Here is a 20,399-nt window from a genome sequence, read left to right as displayed (position 1 = left end):
CTTGGCTCCAGGGGCAGATCTCGGGCAGAAGGGGCAGGACTGACTTGCCTTCATCAGCTGGGCCTTCACCCGCTGCCCATGATCAGCATCACTTGTGACTGGGTGCACAGGACTCTCCGTGAGTGTTTATTGCAATTGCAGACACGGTCATTCCGGACCCAGGTCCTCTCCGGCTGGTGAACGGCCCCAGTCGCTGCGCCGGGCGAGTCGAGGTGCTACATGACCAGCAGTGGGGAACGGTGTGTGATGACGGCTGGGACCTAACCGATGCCGGAGTCGTGTGCAGGCAGCTGGGCTGCGGGATGGCGCTATCAGCCCCCGGGAGCGCTCAGTTTGGGAGAGGTTCTGACCCCATCTGGCTGGACGAGGTTAACTGCACCGGGACCGAAGCTGCCCTCTCCGAATGCAGGGCTCGGCCATGGGGAAAGAGTAACTGTCACCATGGAGAAGATGCTGGTGTGGTGTGCTTAGGTAACCCCGTTATGCCCCTGTGAGTGCTGTGAGAAGCAGGTCAGGGACTCACTGGGGCGCTCCCCCCGCACAGCGAGTCCCGACCTTGTGTGCCAGCTCCCCCTGCAGACTCCTGTGTTACTACAAGGCCCCAGGTCAGATCTAATGGCCTTGCTGCAGGGAGCGGTTTGGGGACCCCAGGAGGGGGCTGTTCTCTCAGAGTCAGCGCTGACCCTGAGACCCCAGCGTGGTGCTGGGGTCTATGTCACTGTGAGAGGCCCTCTCCACCGCTGCTCACTGTGACCCCCCACCCAGCTACAGCACTGCGGGCGCTCTGTGGCCACTGAGTTCTAGTCTGACTCACCTGAGGCCTGATTTGATGAGCGGGGAGGTTTGGCTGCTTAAGGGAACAGCCTTGATGTGCTCTGCTTGGACGGCTGCCATGTTTGTGTCCATGTAGTGCCAGCCATGTCGGTCCCAGGCTACGAAAGGGACAAGGCGGGTGATGTCTTTTATTGGATCGGCTTCTCTTGGGGAGACACAAGCTGTCCAGCCACACACAGCTTTGACCTGAAGAAGGTCTTGTGTGAGCTCCAAAGGGCCTCTCTCACCACAGAACGGAGGTCAGACACAGGGCTCACAGTGGACCTTTTGGGCCTTGGAATCTATGAGTCCTGCTGGCCAGATTCAATGTCAAATAGAGCCTAAAGCTGTTCACAAGGAGGGCCCTGGGTCACTTGGTCAAGCATAGGGCTCTTAACCCCATCACCCCAGCCAATTAGCATCTTAACTGATAAGCCAGGAACCTGTAACACTTAGCACCATTGCAACTGGACAGAAACTTGTCCCACTTGTCCTGCCTAAATGACTGGACCAGATTTCTCTCACCTGCTTCTCAGCTGCTCTGTTGCAGCTCAGAGCAGTGATGGGGAGAGAGAACCTGATAAGCGGCTATGTGTGGAGGCTGTTCAGACCCAGTGGGAGGTGTTATGTTCCCCAGCATCACTAACAATATGGTGCACAGGAATCTCTGTTTCTTTCCTTGAAGTGTTTGCAGATCCAGCTCCACTCCGGCTGGTGAACGGCCCCAATCGCTGTGCCGGGAGAGTCGAGGTGCTGCACGACCAGCAGTGGGGAACCGTGTGTGACGATGGCTGGGACTTACATGATGCTACTGTCGTGTGCAGGCAGCTGGGCTGTGGGACGGCGTTGGCAGCCCCAGGGGAGGCCTGGTTTGGGTATGCATCTGACCACATCTGGCTGACTGACGTTAACTGCACTGGGACAGAAGCTGCCCTCTCTGAATGCAGGGCCAGCCCTAAGGGAGACAATAAATGTGGCCACAAAGAAGATGCCAGTGTCAGGTGCTCAGGTAAGCCTCGCCCATGTCACAGACTCACAGACTTTAAGGACCATCATGAAAGCCAAGAACCTCACCTGCCCACTCCTGTACCGGGCACACTTCTTCTTTCATTGTTTTCTGTTATGTGTTGGGCTATGTAACCTGTTATTGTTGGGTTTAATTTCATTTGCAAAGGACAACTCTGCTTGGCTTTTGGCAGTTCTTACTTCATCCCTACACTTTCTGACCTCCAAAAGGTAGCTTGCCTTTCTGATGCCTCCCAGCTTCTAGTCCGTGTAGGCTTTGTCCTTTCTCTGGCCAGGTCTGCCCTGTGGGGGAAGGTCAACTTAAGGTACACCACTCCAGCTATATAAATAACGTAGCTGGAGTCCAAGTACCTTAGGCTGAACTTGGTGCCATCTCCACAGCAGGAGGTTAACAAGAGAAACACTCTTGTCATCTTCCCTTACGCCTCATGACAGAGAAGAGAGGAGTACCCGCACCAACAGGGGCAGCTTCAGCATTCAATTTAGCAGGTTTTTACTAGATCTGCTAAATTGAACCCTGGAAGATTGATCGCCAGGGCACTGATCCTCCAGTAAGTGCGATGTGGCCTTAGTCCCCTGTCTAAGATGCTTCCTCATCCAGCTTAATCCGCAACCCTTCCCTGCGATTTTTCCCCTTGCTTGGGGTGCAGCTTTCAAATCATTTCTGCAACTTTGACTTAAAGTAACTCCAAGGATCCTCCACGTTCAGATCTTTTGATTCTTCCATTCAATCCACTTCTCTCACTCATTCCTTAATTTTCTCAAGTTTGCCATTCTGAAACGAAGGGCCCGCGGTGCAGAGCTGTTTTCTGTTTAGCCTTCCATTCCATTTAAACTGAATTGGGTCGTGGTCACTCAAGCCAAGCTCGTCTCCTCCAACCAGTTCTCCTCTGAGGTCCCCCCTACCGCCCAATGCCCACCCTAACGTGGCGTCACCTCTTGCTGGTTTGGTGACTGTTTGGTGAAGAAATCTGTCAGGTGTCACACCCAGGAAAAGCTGGGTCCTACTATCCCAATTTATCCTCCAGCCTGTAGCTGGGAAGTTAAAGGCTCCCATCGTCACAATTCCGAGTACTATTCATGAAATTAAACATTGGGTGCCTCTCTAGTTGCAGAGCCGAGCCTGAGGCCCGCAGGGGAAACGCTGATGGCTTCACCAGAATGATTTTGGCCCAAACAAATGCTGCCTTGTCCATTCCGTCTCCTCCACATTGGGACACATAACAAAATTCATTCTGAGCGTGGCTGAGGGGCTCAGAGTGTGGGAGGGGTTCAGGCTGAGGGGGGTTGGTTCTGGGGTGGGGCTGAGGATATGGGGGGCTCAGTGCAGATTTCCCATGAGCGAGGGCTCCGCCCAGCCCTCACTCGCCACAGCAGCGGCAGCTCCGTGCTGGGGCTGGCAGGCAGAGGCAGTGCTCTATGCTGGGGGAGAGGCAGCTCTCAGAGCCGCAGCCCTGAGTGCCTGCACTGGGCTTGTTAGGCAGCTGCAGGGCCCTGCACGCCAGAGGAAACACGGCCCCCAACCGCCTGCCCCAGGCCTCCTGCATTCCAATCCCCTTGGCACAGCCTGCAGTCCCTTCCTGCACCCAAACCTCCCAGCCCCGGCCCAGTGGAAGTGAGGCTGGAGGAAAACAAGCAACAGAGGAGGTGGAGTGAGCAGGAGGTGAGGTCACATAGAAGGGACAAGGCAGGGGGCAGGGCAAAGGTGTTTGGTTTTGGGTGGTTCGAAAGCCGGCAACCCTTCAAAAGTTTCATGCTGAAATGAGTGAATGGGTGATTGGTCAGCAAATGGGTCCCCACCCCAGGGCCAAGTTCCAAAGGGCTGAGACTGACCCCCCACCCATTAATTACCCCCCTTCTCCTGCCGGAGCAACAATCTCGCACACACAGAGGTGCGATTGATTTTTAACTCCCGATACCCAGCGTAACGCCCAGGCACCTCCAGGACAGTGTCGGACTATCACAGGTGTCTCACTAGGGGACTTTCTCCCTTCTGAGTGCATGGCGGCCCCCGTGATCCGTTGTGCTGCTGACGAGCGATGTACATTAGGGGAGGCAAGTGGGTGACTCAATATGAGGAAACCTGTCCCCTGACTCAGTGTTTGCCCCAGTGACCCAGGTACATATAGTAGTGGGGGCCTGCCCAGGGCTAACCCCGGTGGACTGGATGTGGCCCACAGGCCAGTATTTGCCCAGCCCTAGTGATCTGGGGCATAGTAATTTCTTTGCGTGTGTCTTCCCTGGGGGTGTTTGCAGAATCAGCTGATCCCGGCACGGCTCCGATCCGACTGGTAAATGGCCCGAGTCGCTGCGCTGGGAGAGTCGAGGTGTTTTATAACCAGCGCTGGGGAACCGTGTGCGATGACAGCTGGGACTTGCAGGATGCCGGAGTCGTGTGCCGGCAGCTGGGCTGTGGGTCGCCGTTATCCGCCCCCTGCAGCTCTTGCTTTGGAGAAGGATCTGGCGCTATCTGGCTGGATGACGTGCACTGCACAGGGAAAGAAGCTGCCCTCTCCGAGTGCAACATTAGGCCGTGGGGCGACAATAACTGTAACCACACAAAGGATGCCAGTGTGACATGCTCAGGTGCGTCCCATTCACATCCCATCAACTTGGCAGGAGGAAGCGCTGTGCTGCAGGGAGGAGCTGGGTGCTTCCCAGGGGATGGGCCTCTGTGTGCTGACCTCAGTGGCCAGTTGCTTTGCTATGAAGCGATGCCCTTTAGGGAGCTGCTAGTGGCTAAGGAGGGGGAGCCCCTCTCTGAGTCATTGCCCAAGAGATCTGCGTGAAGGCCTGTGCTGGCAGGAAGCCCCGTGTCAGTCTGACAGCTCTGAACTCCGTTGGAAGGGCAGGACTCCCTGGGGCCACTGGCCTTTGGGAAGCAAGATCACATGTTGGGAGCTCTTTAGAGGAATCTCCTGTCCCAGTCCATACTGACCCAGTGCCTCAGCATGGCTCACCGTGCTGCCAGGCGTAGCATTGCTGTCAAACCAGCGGGCAATTCGCTCACCGATCTTGCTGCAGTGTGATGCTCCAGGGTGCTCCGTGCATGGGGCATCCTGGAGCAAAAAGTGGAACTTAAATTCAGCTGGAGCAGCAGGAAATATTTTCCAGCCTCCCCTGAGTTTTTACTGCATGATGGAGAGGCTGGGGGCCACGGGATATATTATATTGCTACATCTACATTGGCATGATCTTGCGCAAATACTCTTTAATGCAAGAGTTCTTGAGTTAAAGTATTTGAGCAAGAGAGCGTCTACACTGGCATGTGCCTTTGCACAAGAGATGTGCTTTTGCACAAGAGCATCCGTGCCAGTGTAGACACTCTCTTGTGCAAGAAAGCTCTGATGACCATTTTAGCCATCGGGCTTTCTTGCGCAAGACATTCATGTTGCCTGTCTACACTGGCCTCTTGCGCAAGAACAGTTGTGCAAAAGGGCTTATTCCTGAGTGGGACCATCCTAGTTCTTGCGCAAGAAGCCCTGATTTCACACATTAGAATGTCAGTGTTCTTGCGCAAGAACTCCCCGCCAGTGTAGACAGGCAGCATGTTTTTGTGCAAAAGCAGCCCCTTTGGCACAGGATCGCGCCAATGTAGACACAGCCTATGGGTGCATCTACACAGCAGGGCTTAACTAGAAATAAGCGATGCAAATTGAGCTATGTCAATTGCGTAGCTTATTTTGAAATTGAGATCGTCTACACAGCCCTTATTTTGAAATAGAGCACTCTTCCCCCTTACTCCTCGTACAATGAGGGCCACAGGAGTTGGAATAACTCCTCCAGCTTGACAGGATTTCAACACTATTTTGAAAGAACTGCCTGCTGTATAGATGTGGACTATGTTATCTCGAAATAATGTTGCTGTGTAGACGTACCCTGTGAGAATTTAATCCCTGGTGAAAAGTGTTTTCTCACATGCACTATTGATGACCCCCTCTCTCACTGCAGCACCATGGGGCACCGTAGGATTACAGATCCCATGGGAGGGGCTCGGTGGCAAATGGAACCTGCAGCTGCTCTCCAGCAGCAGAAATCTGGGCTCCCGTTGCGAACAGTCAGACTTGTGACTCCCATTATTTGCAATGACTGGACAATCTCTTTGCTATTCCTTAAACCTCTCACAGGGCAGCTGTAGAGCAGGTGCCACACTGGATGCCACGGGACCCTTTATTCCGCTCACAGTGTAATGGCACTTGATCCGTCAGCAGGGGGCGTAACATTCCCCAATGTCTCAGCGATGGCATGTGCAGGCGCCTGCCTGAGCGTTTAACCAGTGTGGGGCTTGTGACTTTCCCCGTTATAGACCCACCAGAGCTCCGGCTGGCTGATGGCCCCAATCGCTGCGCTGGGAGAGTCGAGGTGTTGCACGACCAGCAGTGGGGAACCGTGTGTGATCACGACTGGGACTTAACCGACGCCGGGGTTGTGTGCCAGCAGCTGGGCTGTGGGACCGCAGTGGCAGCCCCAGGGCAGGCTCGGTTTGGGAAAGGATCTGGTTCCATCTGGCTGAACAAGGTTAACTGCACCGGCACGGAAGCTGCCCTCTTGGATTGCGGGGCTCAGCCTGGGGCAGACGATAGCTGTCGGCATGGAGACGACGCCGGCGCTGTGTGCTCAGGTGAATGGAACTGAATGAATGGATCTGTGTTAAGCTATGGTAGATCTGGCTCCTGTTGCTGCAGTTTTAAGATCAACAGAGTGAGAATCACCCTCAGTGATTTCTTAGGGATGGGGAAACCCAGAGTCCGAAGTCCACGCGTACTTCCCTCTCTGGTTGTCTACAGGATGGGTCCCTTTCTACAGGGAGGGACCCTTTGGGCAGCTGTGTCAGAGTCTTTGGCTTGGCTCTGCTCACCTCCAGCTCAGCCACACAAATAAGCCAATTCCCTGGCTGCAGATCTGGCAGGGTGTGGCTGGCAGAGCCCAAAATAATCCCTTAGCCCCTCATTGTCTAGGGTGGGGTTTGTACACCCCATCCCGGCCGGGCCCGACCTTCCCCGGTGTTATTCATGATCAGAGTTAGAAAACGTTGTCTGTGTGTTTCTTTCCTTGGCGTGGTGGCAGATTCAGTCATTCCTGACACGCCTCCGCTCCGGCTGGTGAATGGCCCCAGTCGCTGCGCTGGGAGAGTCGAGGTGCTGCACGACCAGCAGTGGGGGACCGTGTGTGATGACGGCTGGGACATGCAGGATGCTGGTGTTGTGTGCCGGCAGCTGGGCTGTGGGACGGCGCTATCAGCCCCTGGGGAGGCCTGGTTTGGACAAGGCTCTGACCGTATCTGGCTGGATGAGGTTCAGTGCCGCGGGGCAGAGGCTGCCCTCTCCAGATGCAGGGCTCAGCCATGGGGAGACCATAACTGCCACCATGGAGAAGATGCCGGTGTTGTGTGCTCAGGTATCCCACATCCGTCTCCCCTTCTACACAGCGCCACGTGCCTGCGCTGCCGGGAGGGAGGGTGGTCTTGTCACGGGTCCGTGTACTTGTGCCTGCGTTCCCCCTTCAGGATCAAGGGGTCCCTCCCACCAGGCTTCCAGCTTCGTAGCCATCACTGTCCTTGGGCAGAAAGCCACGTCTCAATCCCCTCTCCCAGGGGTGCACTGCACGTGACCTTCCCCAGCAAGACAGCCTTCTCTTCAGAGGCGACTCACAGCGTCGCTGCCCAGTTACCCGACACGCACACGCCCCACAATAAGCAAACACATTTATTCGTAAAGTAGAACAGTGAGAGAGAAAACATTCAAACCATGAACGAGCCGACATGCATGGTCAGAAACTGGCCAGCGATCCCCCCACGGGCTGGGGCAGGAGCTGCCCGTCACCCCCTACCCAGTGGGCTCGGCTCTGAGCAGGAACTCAGTCCTGTAGGGCTGAGGGCAGGCCAGCCCCTCAAACGCTGCCCTAAGGAGTAGGGCCCTCGGGGCACGGCACGGCCTGCCCCTCCTCTGGGCAAGGAAGATGCCCCAAGGCAGTTTCTCGCCGGTTATTTAACCCAGTCCTTTTGGCAATGCGGGTCTCTAGCAAGCCACTCTCCCCCTTTGAGGAGATGGTGAATGGGTGGGCAGCCAGCCCCTCCCCAGGGCCAAGCTCCCAAGGGCTGAGAGGCAGGGGGGCTGCATTGGCTCACCCCCTCCTCGTAGAGGAGCCACAGACAATCTGAGTCACACGGAGCCGACTGCCTTTGTAACTCAACAGACCCCAAAGGTGTGAGGCGCTGCCGGGAGGGTTCAGGGCTTTCTTGGCAAGACACGGGGGCGGGGCTCTCCCCGAGTGCTGACGAATGCGAGTTGCATTGCTGGTGGGGGGGACGAGCAGGTGGCTGAGCAGGGCGAGAGCTGCCCATGACGCAGTGTTTGCCCCAGTGCCCACGCCTGCACCAAAGGGAGGCGCGTGAGCCAGCAGGCATGTGCCCTGGACACTGTGTTTGGGCGTCCGCGCCGCAGCGATTCCAGTGCCGCCCAGCTGATCAGCAGAGCGCCCACTGCGAGGTTTTGTTCCTATGGGTGGTGCACAGCCCCACATGCTTCGCTGCAGACAAAATTTATTCCGCACATGAACGGAAATGACTAGAGGGGACATTAACCAGCAGTGGCCGCTCTCCCCTCCTGCTCCCTTCAAATCTCGAGGCAGAGGCACAGCACAGGGGTTCTGTACTGCATGTAGTGCAGGGCCCTCTGCTCTCAGCCCCAGTAACAAGCTCAAGCAGGCAGTGAGCCACTAGGAGAGTGGAACCCGCAGGGCCTGGCCTCAAAAGGGAGCTGTCACCTAAGCCCATGCACCACATAGCACTGGTGTCCTGTGTGCCGGAGGCGGCGGGAGGGGGGGGCTCACCGACACCTCCACTCTCGGGACGTCTTTAGCCATCTCACCCCCTGTGAGGGGCTAATCCACCAGTGGATACGATTACGTTACCGCATCGCTTGTGATTTCACGCACACAAGCCTCCCTGAATGTTTCTGTCCTGGGGGTGTTGGTAGATTCAGCCCTTCCGGATATGGCCCCGCTCCGGCTGGCGAACGGCTCGAGTCGCTGCGCTGGGAGAGTCGAGGTGCTGCACGACCAGCAGTGGGGGACCGTCTGCGATCGCGGCTGGGACCTACAGAATGCTGGAGTCGTGTGCCGGCAGCTGGGCTGCGGGGCGGCTCTGTCAGCCCCACACGAGGCTCGCTTTGGGCGAGGCTCCGGCCCCATCTGGCTGGACGACGTTCGCTGCACCGGGACAGAAACTGCCCTCTCGGATTGCTGGGCGCGGCCGTGGGGAGAGCACATCTGCGACCACGAAGAAGATGCCAGTGTTGTGTGCTCAGGTATCCCACGGGGTGGGGCGGGGCGCTGGTGTCTCCCTACACGTGCATGGGCACCAAGCGCCGCTTCCCCCGGCAGCCCTTCCAGGGTAGAGCTGTTGGCACCGGCTGGAGCCCCGAGCCCCTCCTCCATGCCAGCCAATCTGCCCATGGCCCCCTCTGCCCCTTCCCCTGCAGCCCCATGGCCCATTCTGCCCACAGCCCCACCCCTCCCTCCACGGCACTGCCCCATTCTGCCCATGGCTTCCAACTGCTGGCCCTATTCTGCCCCCACCTCTTTCCCCTAGCCTCGGCCCCACCCCCACTCGCGTCTTTCCACCACCAAACTCCACGCAGTGGCCCTTATGACCCGAAAAGCTCTGTGCCCTGGCCAGGGCCTCTGGGATGCAGCAGGGAGCATGAGCTCCTCCGGCCCCTGGGCCTTGCCGGGGAGGTTTTTCTAGCCCCCCCCCCCCCCCCCCAAACTGGCAGGGACCCTGTTGCACAGGCAATGCAGCAATCTGCCATTGCTCCCTCCTCTGGCGGCAGGAGGCACAGGGAGGCCGCGCCTCCCCCCGCCTGCAGTGAGTGCTGCGCATGCTCCCTTGCCGGGGAGGTGCTGATCACAGTGCCAGGGAGCTGCCAGCAGGCGGGAGGAGGTTGTCAGCCGGTAGGAAGGGGACTCCCGGGCTGTGCTGGGGGGCATTGGCCTGTAGGGAGCAGGCAGCGTGGGGGGGCTCACTAGGAGAGTTTCTTGCACTCGCTGATGCTCAGGGCCTCCGCGTAGTGTTGGGGCTCAGCGCTGCTGGGGTCCCTGATTAGGAGTCAGACTCTGCACCCCATCATCCACTGTGATTTTAACTCAGGTCACCAGGCCTTAAACCTCCAACGCTGCAGCCAGGCCTTGGGCTCTCAGGGAATCTTTATCCATCAAGTTCATGCACTTGATCTGCCTGCCAGTGGGGCGCTGCACCCCCTGGGCCTGTAACGACCAGGTGCGCTCGAATCTCCCGGCCCCTTTCACCAGCGGCTGTTTGTTCCAGAGGCACCTCAGCTCCGGCTGGCGAACGGCCCCAGTCGCTGCGCTGGGAGAGTCGAGGTGTTTCAGTACCAGCAGTGGGGAACCGTGTGTGACGGCGGCTGGGACCTGCAGGATGCCGGAGTCGTGTGCAGGCAGCTGGGCTGCGGGACGGCGCTGGCAGCCCCCCACGGGGCTCACTTTGGGCCAGGGTCTAACCCCATCTGGCTGGACCAGGTCACCTGCAACGGGACAGAAGCCACCCTCAGCGAGTGCCTGGCTCAGCCGTGGGGAGACAACAAGTGTCACCATGGAGAAGATGCCGGCGCTGTGTGCTCAGGTACCCTCCGCGTCACCCCCTGCAGCGAGCGCTGGGGCTGCAGGCAGGGCTCGGTCGCCCTCAGTCGGTGCTCCTTCCAGGGGCAGACCTCACCCATGCAGCCCAGGGCGGGGGGGGGGGGGGGAGGTCTGTGCTTCGGCTGCAGAAGTGAGTGGCTCTTCCCCTGTGCTAGCGAGTGACAAGGCGAGGTGCTCTGGTGGGGGAGGGGTACCTTGGGCTCTTCCCTTTCTGGAGTTGGTGCCCCCAGTGCCTGGTGTGGGGCACAGAGCAGTGTGTGGAGGACAGGCCCTCCGAGGGGAGCAGTGACGGGTGTTCTCCCATCTGGCTCATCCCAGATACTCCTGCCCCACACCAGCTCAATGGGGCGCTGCAGGGCCACAGATACCACTGAATGGATCGGGGACATGCAGTTTTCACTCGGGTAATTAATCTCTGCACCTCTAAGACGCTAAGGGCGGTGCAGGTGCCAGCGCTCGGCGAGGTGGCAGCTCTTAGCCGGGCCACATCCGACAGTGCTGGGTCTCTCGGCGGGAGGTGCGAGGTCCCCAGCATCAGCAGCAAACCGATGCACAAGACTCTCCGAGTGTCTCTTCCCTTGGCATGTTTGCAGATTCAGCCATCCCCAGGAAAGCTCAGATCCGGCTGGCCAACGGCCCCAGTCGCTGCGCTGGGAGAGTCGAGGTGCTGCATGAGCGGCAGTGGGGAACCGTGTGTGACAACGGCTGGGACTTGCACAATGCTGCAGTCGTGTGCCAGCAGCTGGGCTGTGGGACGGCGCTTTCAGCCCCCGGGGGGGCTCGGTTTGGGCAGGGAAGTGACAGTATCTGGCTGGCTGAGGTGAACTGCACCGGGACAGAAGCTGCCCTCTCAGACTGCTGGGCTCGGCCGTGGGGAGACCAGGCCTGTAGCCATGAAGAAGATGCCGGTGTTGTGTGCTCAGGTAACCCTCCGCCATGTCACCTCCTGCATGGCACGTGCGCTGCACAGCCGGGAGGGGTGTGAGCCACTGTGCAGCGAGCTGTTCCCTGCCTCGGTGCTGGCCCAGCGCTGCAGCGTAGTGCTCGTGGGCATGTGCTTCATGCAGTGGGGTGGCCGCTGTCCCCTAGGAGTCCAGGCTGGCCCCAGAGCCCCAGTTTGCTGCGTGTTCTCATCCCGCAGTGAGTGGTGTCACCTCAGTTAGCAGGTGTCACGGTCACAGGTCGTGCTCACACCTGGCTCCTCGGCTCCTGGGCAGAACCCCCCCTCCAGTGCGGCAGCCCCTTGTCAGGGAGCCCCCTCCTCTCCAGTGGCAGTGAAAGCCCTTTCCCAGGGAGTCCACTCCACTGCGGCAACCCTCTCTTGGGGGGCCCACTCTCACCTCGGGGGTCCACCCCTCCGCCTCTCAGGGCCTTCAGCCACCTGCCTCACTGTGAGCCCTTTGGGGGGGGTCCACTCCCTCTGGACCCCCGGGGCCGCCACTCCCAGAAGGAATAGCGCCCCCCTGTTCTCTAGACCAGGGCAACTATCAGCCAGCACGAAACAGGAGGGTTTATTGAGCTTTGAACACAGCAACGGGTCTCTCGGGCCAGTTGGCCTGGGCCCTCAGCCCACACATCAGCCTCTCCTGCAGTCTTGCCTGCTTTTCTCTCAGTTCCCCAAAAAACAGCCCCCAGTCTCCCAGCAGAGCCTCCAATATCCCCAGCAATGGCCCCTCCCCGTCCATTGTCTTCTCCCCAGGTAACAGGGTCGACTGGCCGCTCTCTTCTCTGCCTCCCTCCTCCGTCCATGGTTCTCCCCTTGCTGGGATCAGCTGAGCCGGTTGCCGGGGTCTCTCTCCGTAGCCCACTGTCTGTCATCTGACCAGAACCGGCCCGTCCTCCAAGCAGAGCTAGGGTCACCAGGGTCCCAGACACCCTGGCTCCAACTCTGGGCTGTTCTCTGAAACAACCAACTCCCCCCCTTTGTCACATTAAACCAGTAACTTCTGGGCACTGAGCGCCCCCCTGTATGCAACCCCCCCTTTTGAAATCCCCAAATTCCCCACTTCCTCACAGAAGTGCCGAGTCACTCCGGCCCCTGCAGCAGGCAGGTCCCAAGCCACTGCACAGCTCTGGGATGACAGCCCGCTGCTCCCACGTAGCTCGCGCTCCCACCACTGGTTGCAGAGGGGTCCCTGGCCAGCTGCGTTTGCACCCATGGTCCCAGAGTGTGGAGAACCTGGCCCTCAGCCTGGGGAAGGGGAACCTGGGGGGCATCAGGCCGTGGGGCATTAACTCGTCTCCCTTCTCTGCAGGCGATGTGCACCTGGAGCAGCTGATGACCACCGAGACTCTGTCCCCAGCCACAGGGACCAGCGCCCCTCCCACCAGAAACAGCGCCCCCCTGGGAGCCCCGCAGCAAGACGTCCCAGCTGCAGGAGCAGACGATGCTCTCTGAGAGCCGCCCTGGCTGGAGCTGCTGGGAGATCGTTCCAGAGACTGTTGCCTTTGCAGAGCTGCCGAGATTCGAAAGCCCAACGTGGCCACAGGCCGGAGCTGAGCTACCCCTTCTCCCAGTCCTAATTGTCACTGATTGAGAAGCACCATGAGCCTTGGGGAACTGCACAATGGCTGCTGGCCCTCACTGTCCGGAATGCCCATCCCCCTCCCAGTGATATGCACTCAGTCCCAGGAATGCCCATCCCCCTCCCAGTGATACGCGCTCAGTCCCAGGAATGCCCATCCCCCTCCCAGTGATATGCACTCAGTCCCAGGAATGCCCATCCCCCTCCCAGTGATACGCGCTCAGTCCCAGGAATGCCCATCCCCCTCCCAGTGATATGCACTCAGTCCCAGGAATGCCCATCCCCCTCCCAGTGATACGCGCTCAGTCCCAGGAATGCCCATCCCCCTCCCAGTGATATGCACTCAGTCCCAGGAATGCCCAACCCCCTCCCAGTGATACGCGCTCAGTCCCAGGAATGCCCATCCCCCTCCCAGTGATATGCACTCAGTCCCGGGAATGCCCATCCCCCTCCCAGTGTTATGCACTCAGTCCCGGGAATGCCCATCCCCCTCCCAGTGATACGCGCTCAGTCCCAGGAATGCCCATCCCCCTCCCAGTGATATGCACTCAGTCCCAGGAATGCCCATCCCCCTCCCAGTGATATGCGCTCAGTCCCGGGAATGCCCATCCCCCTCCCAGTGATATGCACTCAGTCCCAAGAATGCCCATCCCCCTCCCAGTGATATGTGCTCAGTCCCGGGAATGCCCATCCCCCTCCCAGTGATATGCACTCAGTCCCAAGAATGCCCATCCCCCTCCCAGTGATATGTGCTCAGTCCCAGGAATGCCCATCCCCCTCCCAGTAATACGCGCTAAGTGCCAGGAATGCCCATCCCCCTCCCAGTGATATGCACTCAGTCCCGGGAATGCCCATCCCCCTCCCAGTGATATGCACTCAGTCCCGGGAATGCCCATCCCCCTCCCAGTGATATGCGCTCAGTCCCGGGAATGACCATCCCCCTCCCAGTGATACGCGCTCAGTCCCGGGAATGCCCATCCCCCTCCCAGTGATATTCACTCAGTCCCGGGAATGCCCATCCCCCTCCCAGTGATATGCGCTCAGTCCCAGGAATGCCCATCCCCCTCCCAGTGATACGCGCTCAGTCCCGGGAATGCCCATCCCCCTCCCAGTGATATGCGCTCAGTCCCGGGAATGCCCATCCCCCTCCCAGTGATATGCGCTCAGTCCCGGGAATGCCCATCCTCCTCCCAGTGATATGCGCTCAGTCCCAGGAATGCCCATCCCCCTCCCAGTGATATGCGCTCAGTCCCAGGAATGCCCATCCCCCTCCCAGTGATACGCGCTCAGTCCCAGGAATGCCCATCCCCCTCCCAGTGATATGCACTCATGTGACGGACCGGGCCGTGTCTGGGCACAGCTGAGGGCGTCCGCTCAGGGCGAATTGCTCAAATCCGGGGCTCCTTACAGCCCCCGACTGGTGACCTCTCCAAACAGGCCACACACCAGTCTCACAGAGCGCTTCAGCAACCTGCCTGAAGCCTCCCGAGCAAAACCCCTCCGACACTCCAGCAATATCCATGCCCCAGATGGCCCCGGGCCTCATACACAGGTGGGGGGTCCTAGCACCCAATCCCACCTACCCCGAACAAGTTCTCTCCGGTTCCAATAAACCAGCCACAGATCCCTGGTCAATTTACCCTTTGGACCTTACCCACAAATCACGCTGGGCCAATCTTTTAGAATCTATATCTAAAGGTTTATTATTACAATAAAGAAAAGCATGAGAGTAAGGTTGTTAAAGAATAGTACGTTACATGCACCGAATCTCCCTGTCCTCGATGCAGGCTCTAGCAGAGATGTTACAGCTGCTGGTTTAAAAGTTCTTGTTGCGCATCCTAGGATCAGGATGGGTTCACAGGTCTTCCGGGCTCTTCAATCCCTGCAGTGCTGCCTCTGGGATGAAGTGCTGAGCTGAGAACAAAATGGCATTGACCGCATGGCCTCTTTATACCTCCTTCCTGGCCTCTTCTAGTATGTAGCTGGTCACCTGGACAGAGGCCAATCTCTGTGTTTCCTGCTGGCTGCTCTCAGGTGACAGCCCCCATTTTTTTGGGTGTGTCCATAGCCCATTGAGAGCCATTGTTCCACAGGGCCTCGGTAATTAGCATGTCCACAGGCTTGGCCCTGCCCAATGCTTAACCACATGCAGGGAAATCTTCAGTGTCCATACAAGTACATGCTAATAATTGCACACACAGACATTATACAAACACCAGAACAGCGTACATAGGATTATCAGATAATAAGCTTCTATTCAATATCTCACATGGCCCCCTCCTATACCATTTTTGGGGACAACACCCCCACCTATAGGTGCATCAGTGATTTGGCTGCTCTCCTCAAGATCCAGCAACGTGACAGCTCAGTCCCAGGAATGCCCATCCCCCTCCCAGTGATATGCGCTCAGTCCCAGGAATGTCCATCCCCCTCTCAGTGATACGCGCTCAGTCCCAGGAATGTCCACCCCCTGTCAGTGATATGCACTCAGTCCCAGGAATGTCCATCCCCCTCCCAGTGATATGCGCTCAGTCCCAAGAATGCCCATCCCCCTCCCTGTGATACGCGCTCAGTCCCAGGAATGCCCATCCCCCTCCCAGTGATACGCGCTCAGTCCCAGGAATGCCCATCCCCCTCCCAGTGATACGCGCTCAGTCCCGGGAATGCCCATCCCCCTCCCAGTGATACGCGCTCAGTCCCAGGAATGCCCATCCCCCTCCCAGTGATACGCGCTCAGTCCCAGGAATGCCCATCCCCCTCCCAGTGATACGCGCTCAGTCCCAGGAATGCCCATCCCCCTCCCAGTGATACGCGCTCAGTCCCGGGAATGCCCATCCCCCTCTCAGTGATATGCACTCAGTCCCAGGAATGTCCATCCCCCTCCCAGTGATATGCGCTCAGTCCCAGGAATGCCCATCCCCCTCCCTGTGATACGCGCTCAGTCCCAGGAATGCCCATCCCCCTCCCAGTGATACGCGCTCAGTCCCAGGAATGCCCATCCCCCTCCCAGTGATACGCGCTCAGTCCCGGGAATGCCCATCCCCCTCCCAGTGATATGCGCTCAGTCCCGGGAATGCCCATCCCCCTCCCAGTGATATGCGCTCAGTCCCGGGAATGCCCATCCCCCTCCCAGTGATATGCGCTCAGTCCCAGGAATGTCCATCTCCCTCCCAGTGATACGCGCTCAGTCCCAGGAATGTCCATCCCCCTCCCAGTGATATGCGCTCAGTCCCAGGAATGCCCATCCCCCTCCCAGTGATATGCGCTCAGTCCCGGGAATGCCCATCCCCCTCCCAGTGATATGCGCTCAGTCCCAGGAATGCCCACCCCCCTCCCAGTGATATGCGCTCAGTCCCAGGAATGCCCATCCCCCTCCCAGTGATACGCGCTCAGTCCCAGGAATGCCCATCCCCCTCCCAGTGATATGCGCTCAGTCCCGGGAATGGCCATCCCCCTCCCAGTGATACGCGCTCAGTCCCAGGAATGCCCATCCCCCTCCCAGTGATATGCGCTCAGTCCCGGGAATGGCCATCCCCCTCCCTGTGATATGCGCTCAGTCCCAGGAATGCCCATCCCCCTCCCTGTGATATGCGCTCAGTCCCAGGAATGCCCATCCCCCTCCCAGTGATATGCGCTCAGTCCCAGGAATGCCCATCCCCCTCCCAGTGATACGCGCTCAGTCCCAGGAATGTCCATCCCCCTCCCAGTGATACGCGCTCAGTCCCAGGAATGTCCATCCCCCTCCCAGTGATACGCGCTCAGTCCCAGGAATGTCCATCCCCCTCCCAGTGATATGCGCTCAGTCCCGGGAATGCCCATCCCCCTCCCAGTGATATGTGCTCAGTCCCAGGAATGTCCATCCCCCTCCCAGTGATATGCGCTCAGTCCCGGGAATGCCCATCCCCCTCCCAGTGATATGCGCTCAGTCCCAGGAATGCCCATCCCCCTCCCAGTGATATGCGCTCAGTCCCAGGAATGCCCATCCCCCTCCCTGTGATATGCGCTCAGTCCCGGGAATGCCCATCCCCCTCCCAGTGATACGCGCTCAGTCCCAGGAATGCCCATCCCCCTCCCAGTGATATGCGCTCAGTCCCAGGAATGCCCATCCCCCTCCCAGTGATATGCGCTCAGTCCCAGGAATGCCCATCCCCCTCCCAGTGATACGCGCTCAGTCCCAGGAATGTCCATCCCCCTCCCAGTGATATGCGCTCAGTCCCAGGAATGCCCATCCCCCTCCCAGTGATAAGCGCTCAGTCCCAGGAATGCCCATCCCCCTCCCAGTGATACGCGCTCAGTCCCAGGAATGCCCATCCCCCTCCCAGTGATACACGCTCAGTCCCAGGAATGCCCATCGCCCTCTCAGTGATATGCGCTCAGTCCCAGGAATGCCCATCCCCCTCTCAGTGATATGCGCTCAGTCCCAGGAATGTCCATCCCCCTCCCAGTGATACGCGCTCAATCCCAGGAATGTCCATCCCCCTCCCAGTGATATGCGCTCAGTCCCAGGAATGTCCATCCCCCTCCCAGTGATACGCGCTCAGTCCCGGGAATGCCCATCCCCCTCCCAGTGATATGCGCTCAGTCCCGGGAATGCCCATCCCCCTCCCAGTGATATGCGCTCAGTCCCGGGAATGCCCATCCCCCTCCCAGTGATATGCGCTCAGTCCCGGGAATCCCCATCCCCCTCCCAGTGATATGCGCTCAGTCCCAGGAATGCCCATCCCCCTCCCAATGATATGCGCTCAGTCCCAGGAATGCCCATCCCCCTCCCAGTGATATGCGCTCAGTCCCAGGAATGTCCATCCCCCTCCCAGTGATACGCGCTCAGTCCCAGGAATGCCCATCCCCCTCCCAGTGATATGCGCTCTGTCCCAGGAATGTCCATCCCCCTCCCAATGATACGCGCTCAGTCCCAGGAATGTCCATCCCCCTCCCAGTGATATGCGCTCAGTCCCAGGAATGCCCATCCCCCTCCCAGTGATATGCGCTCAGTCCCAGGAATGTCCATCCCCCTCCCAGTGATACGCGCTCAGTCCCAGGAATGTCCATCCCCCGCCCAGTGATACGCGCTCAGTCCCAGGAATGCCCATCCCCCTCCCAGTGATACGCGCTCAGTCCCAGGAATGTCCATCCCCCTCCCAGTGATACGCGCTCAGTCCCAGGAATGTTCATCCCCCTCCCAGTGATATGCGCTCAGTCCCAGGAATGCCCATCCCCCTCCCAGTGATATGCGCTCAGTCCCAGGAATGTCCATCCCCCTCCCAGTGATACGCGCTCAGTCCCAGGAATGTCCATCCCCCTCCCAGTGATACGCGCTCAGTCCCAGGAATGTCCATCCCCCTCCCAGTGATATGCGCTCAGTCCCGGGAATGCCCATCCCCCTCCCAGTGATATGCGCTCAGTCCCAGGAATGTCCATCCCCCTCCCAGTGATATGCGCTCAGTCCCGGGAATGCCCATCCCCCTCCCAGTGATATGCGCTCTGTCCCAGGAATGTCCATCCCCCTCCCAATGATACGCGCTCAGTCCCAGGAATGCCCATCCCCCTCCCAGTGATATGCGCTCAGTCCCAGGAATGCCCATCCCCCTCCCAGTGATATGCGCTCAGTCCCAGGAATGCCCATCCCCCTCCCTGTGATATGCGCTCAGTCCCGGGAATGCCCATCCCCCTCCCAGTGATAAGCACTCAGTCCCGGGAATGCCCATCCCCCTCCCAGTGATACGCGCTCAGTCCCAGGAATGCCCATCCCCCTCCCAGTGATATGCGCTCAGTCCCAGGAATGCCCATCCCCCTCCCAGTGATATGCGCTCAGTCCCAGGAATGCCCATCCCCCTCCCAGTGATATGCGCTCAGTCCCAGGAATGCCCATCCCCCTCCCAGTGATACGCGCTCAGTCCCAGGAATGTCCATCCCCCTCCCAGTGATATGCGCTCAGTCCCGGGAATGCCCATCCCCCTCCCAGTGATAAGCACTCAGTCCCGGGAATGCCCATCCCCCTCCCAGTGATACGCGCTCAGTCCCAGGAATGCCCATCCCCCTCCCAGTGATACGCGCTCAGTCCCAGGAATGCCCATCGCCCTCTCAGTGATATGAATTCAGTCCCGGGAATGCTCATCCCTCGCCCAGCCTCAGTGTGCCCAGCATCCCACCGCTCGGTTTCCTGTCTGCAAGACTGAAGGGTTCATTGTCAGACGTGTCCCCATCTAGTACTGACAGCCTGGAGCGGGTCTCCGCGGCCCCCTCTCTTTGCTAAGCTATGTCAGGGGCAGGCAAGATACAGCCCAGGGGCTGGCTCCGGCCCTCAGCCTGCCCCACCTGGAACCTCAAGCCGGCTCCCTGCCTGCCACAGACCCAGGCCGCTTCAAGCAGCTGGCTGCTCCATGTGCTCCTCTGCACTGTGTGCCGGGGGGTGGAAGACTCTGCTGTGCCCTGCCCCCCAGGGCACATAGCACAGACAGGTACATGAAGCAGCCAGCTGCTTGGAGCAGCCTGGAGCTGCGGCACCATCTGCCAGAGCCTGCCTCTGACACCCCACCCCATCCCACGCCCCAACTCCCTGCTCCAGCTCACTATCTAAATCCTCTGCACCCTCTTCCCCCTGCCCCAGGTCACAACTCCCTCCAAACCCTGCACCCCCTTCTACATCCCTCCCCCAGGCCAGAATCCTCTCCTGCACCCATCCCCCTCCTTGACCCTGTGCCCCAATCTCCTGCCCCATGTGGCCACCTCCATCCTTCACCCAAATTCCCTTTGAATCCACACCCCTCCTGCACCCCAATTCCCTTCTGCACCCATCTTCCATCCCAGACCCTGCACCCCTGCCATAGAAAACTGCAGCCCTTGATCACTTTCCAAAATCTTGGCGTGGCCTCCCCACCAAAAGCTATTTGCCCACCTTTGAGCTAAAGAAATGGGGCTCCTCAGTCTGTCACTGGAAGGCAGGTTTGCTCAGCCTGGGGCATAGCAGGGCCCTGCAGCCGGCTCTGCGCTCCAGGCAGCTCTCGCAGCGATGAACGGGAGGACGAGTGCAGCAGCTGTGGAGCCGACACGTAAATTCCTGTTGCTGTTTGGGCTAGGAGCCGCTAACACTACGGGGGCCACGCTCAGCTCCCAGTCACTGAGATGCTGATGCAGCGTCTGCCCCGCAGCCCTGCACAGGCGCCCGCAGGAGCCAATAGCAGCGCCAGGAGCAAGGGTCTAAATCTGTGCCCCAGCGCCTCCTGCAGCAGGGCAGTGGGGAGGGAGGGGCGGAGCTGTTCACTGAGGCTATGTCTAGACTGCAAGCCTCTTTCGAAAGAGAGCGTCTAGACTGTACATTGAACTTTCGAAAAAGCAGCTTGCTTTTTCGAAAGAAAGCATCCAGTGAGTCTGGATGCT

The 20,399-nt window shown here is 59.1% G+C and overlaps 1 protein-coding gene across 1 annotated transcript in view; it reads left to right on the top strand.

The window, feature by feature from the left end:
- LOC102455270 (uncharacterized) overlaps positions 1 to 14,105 on the top strand; it is a 101,789-nt gene extending 87,684 nt beyond the window's left edge. The window contains exons 27-35 of the mRNA XM_075914435.1: positions 142 to 471; positions 1,499 to 1,822; positions 4,096 to 4,425; positions 6,146 to 6,460; positions 6,907 to 7,236; positions 8,817 to 9,146; positions 10,166 to 10,480; positions 11,091 to 11,420; positions 12,753 to 14,105. Of these exons, the coding sequence (XP_075770550.1) occupies positions 142 to 471; positions 1,499 to 1,822; positions 4,096 to 4,425; positions 6,146 to 6,460; positions 6,907 to 7,236; positions 8,817 to 9,146; positions 10,166 to 10,480; positions 11,091 to 11,420; positions 12,753 to 12,895 (2,747 nt within the window). The 3' untranslated portion in view covers positions 12,896 to 14,105. The remainder of the gene's footprint in view (positions 1 to 141; positions 472 to 1,498; positions 1,823 to 4,095; positions 4,426 to 6,145; positions 6,461 to 6,906; positions 7,237 to 8,816; positions 9,147 to 10,165; positions 10,481 to 11,090; positions 11,421 to 12,752) is intronic.
- Positions 14,106 to 20,399: the final 6,294 nt, after the last annotated feature.

The sequence above is a fragment of the Pelodiscus sinensis genome, chromosome 33, assembly GCF_049634645.1.
Source record: "Pelodiscus sinensis isolate JC-2024 chromosome 33, ASM4963464v1, whole genome shotgun sequence".
Taxonomy (NCBI): Eukaryota; Metazoa; Chordata; order Testudines; family Trionychidae; genus Pelodiscus; species Pelodiscus sinensis.
Note: the sequence above shows the minus strand (reverse complement) of the source record. Positions and strands in the feature narration are given on the sequence as shown.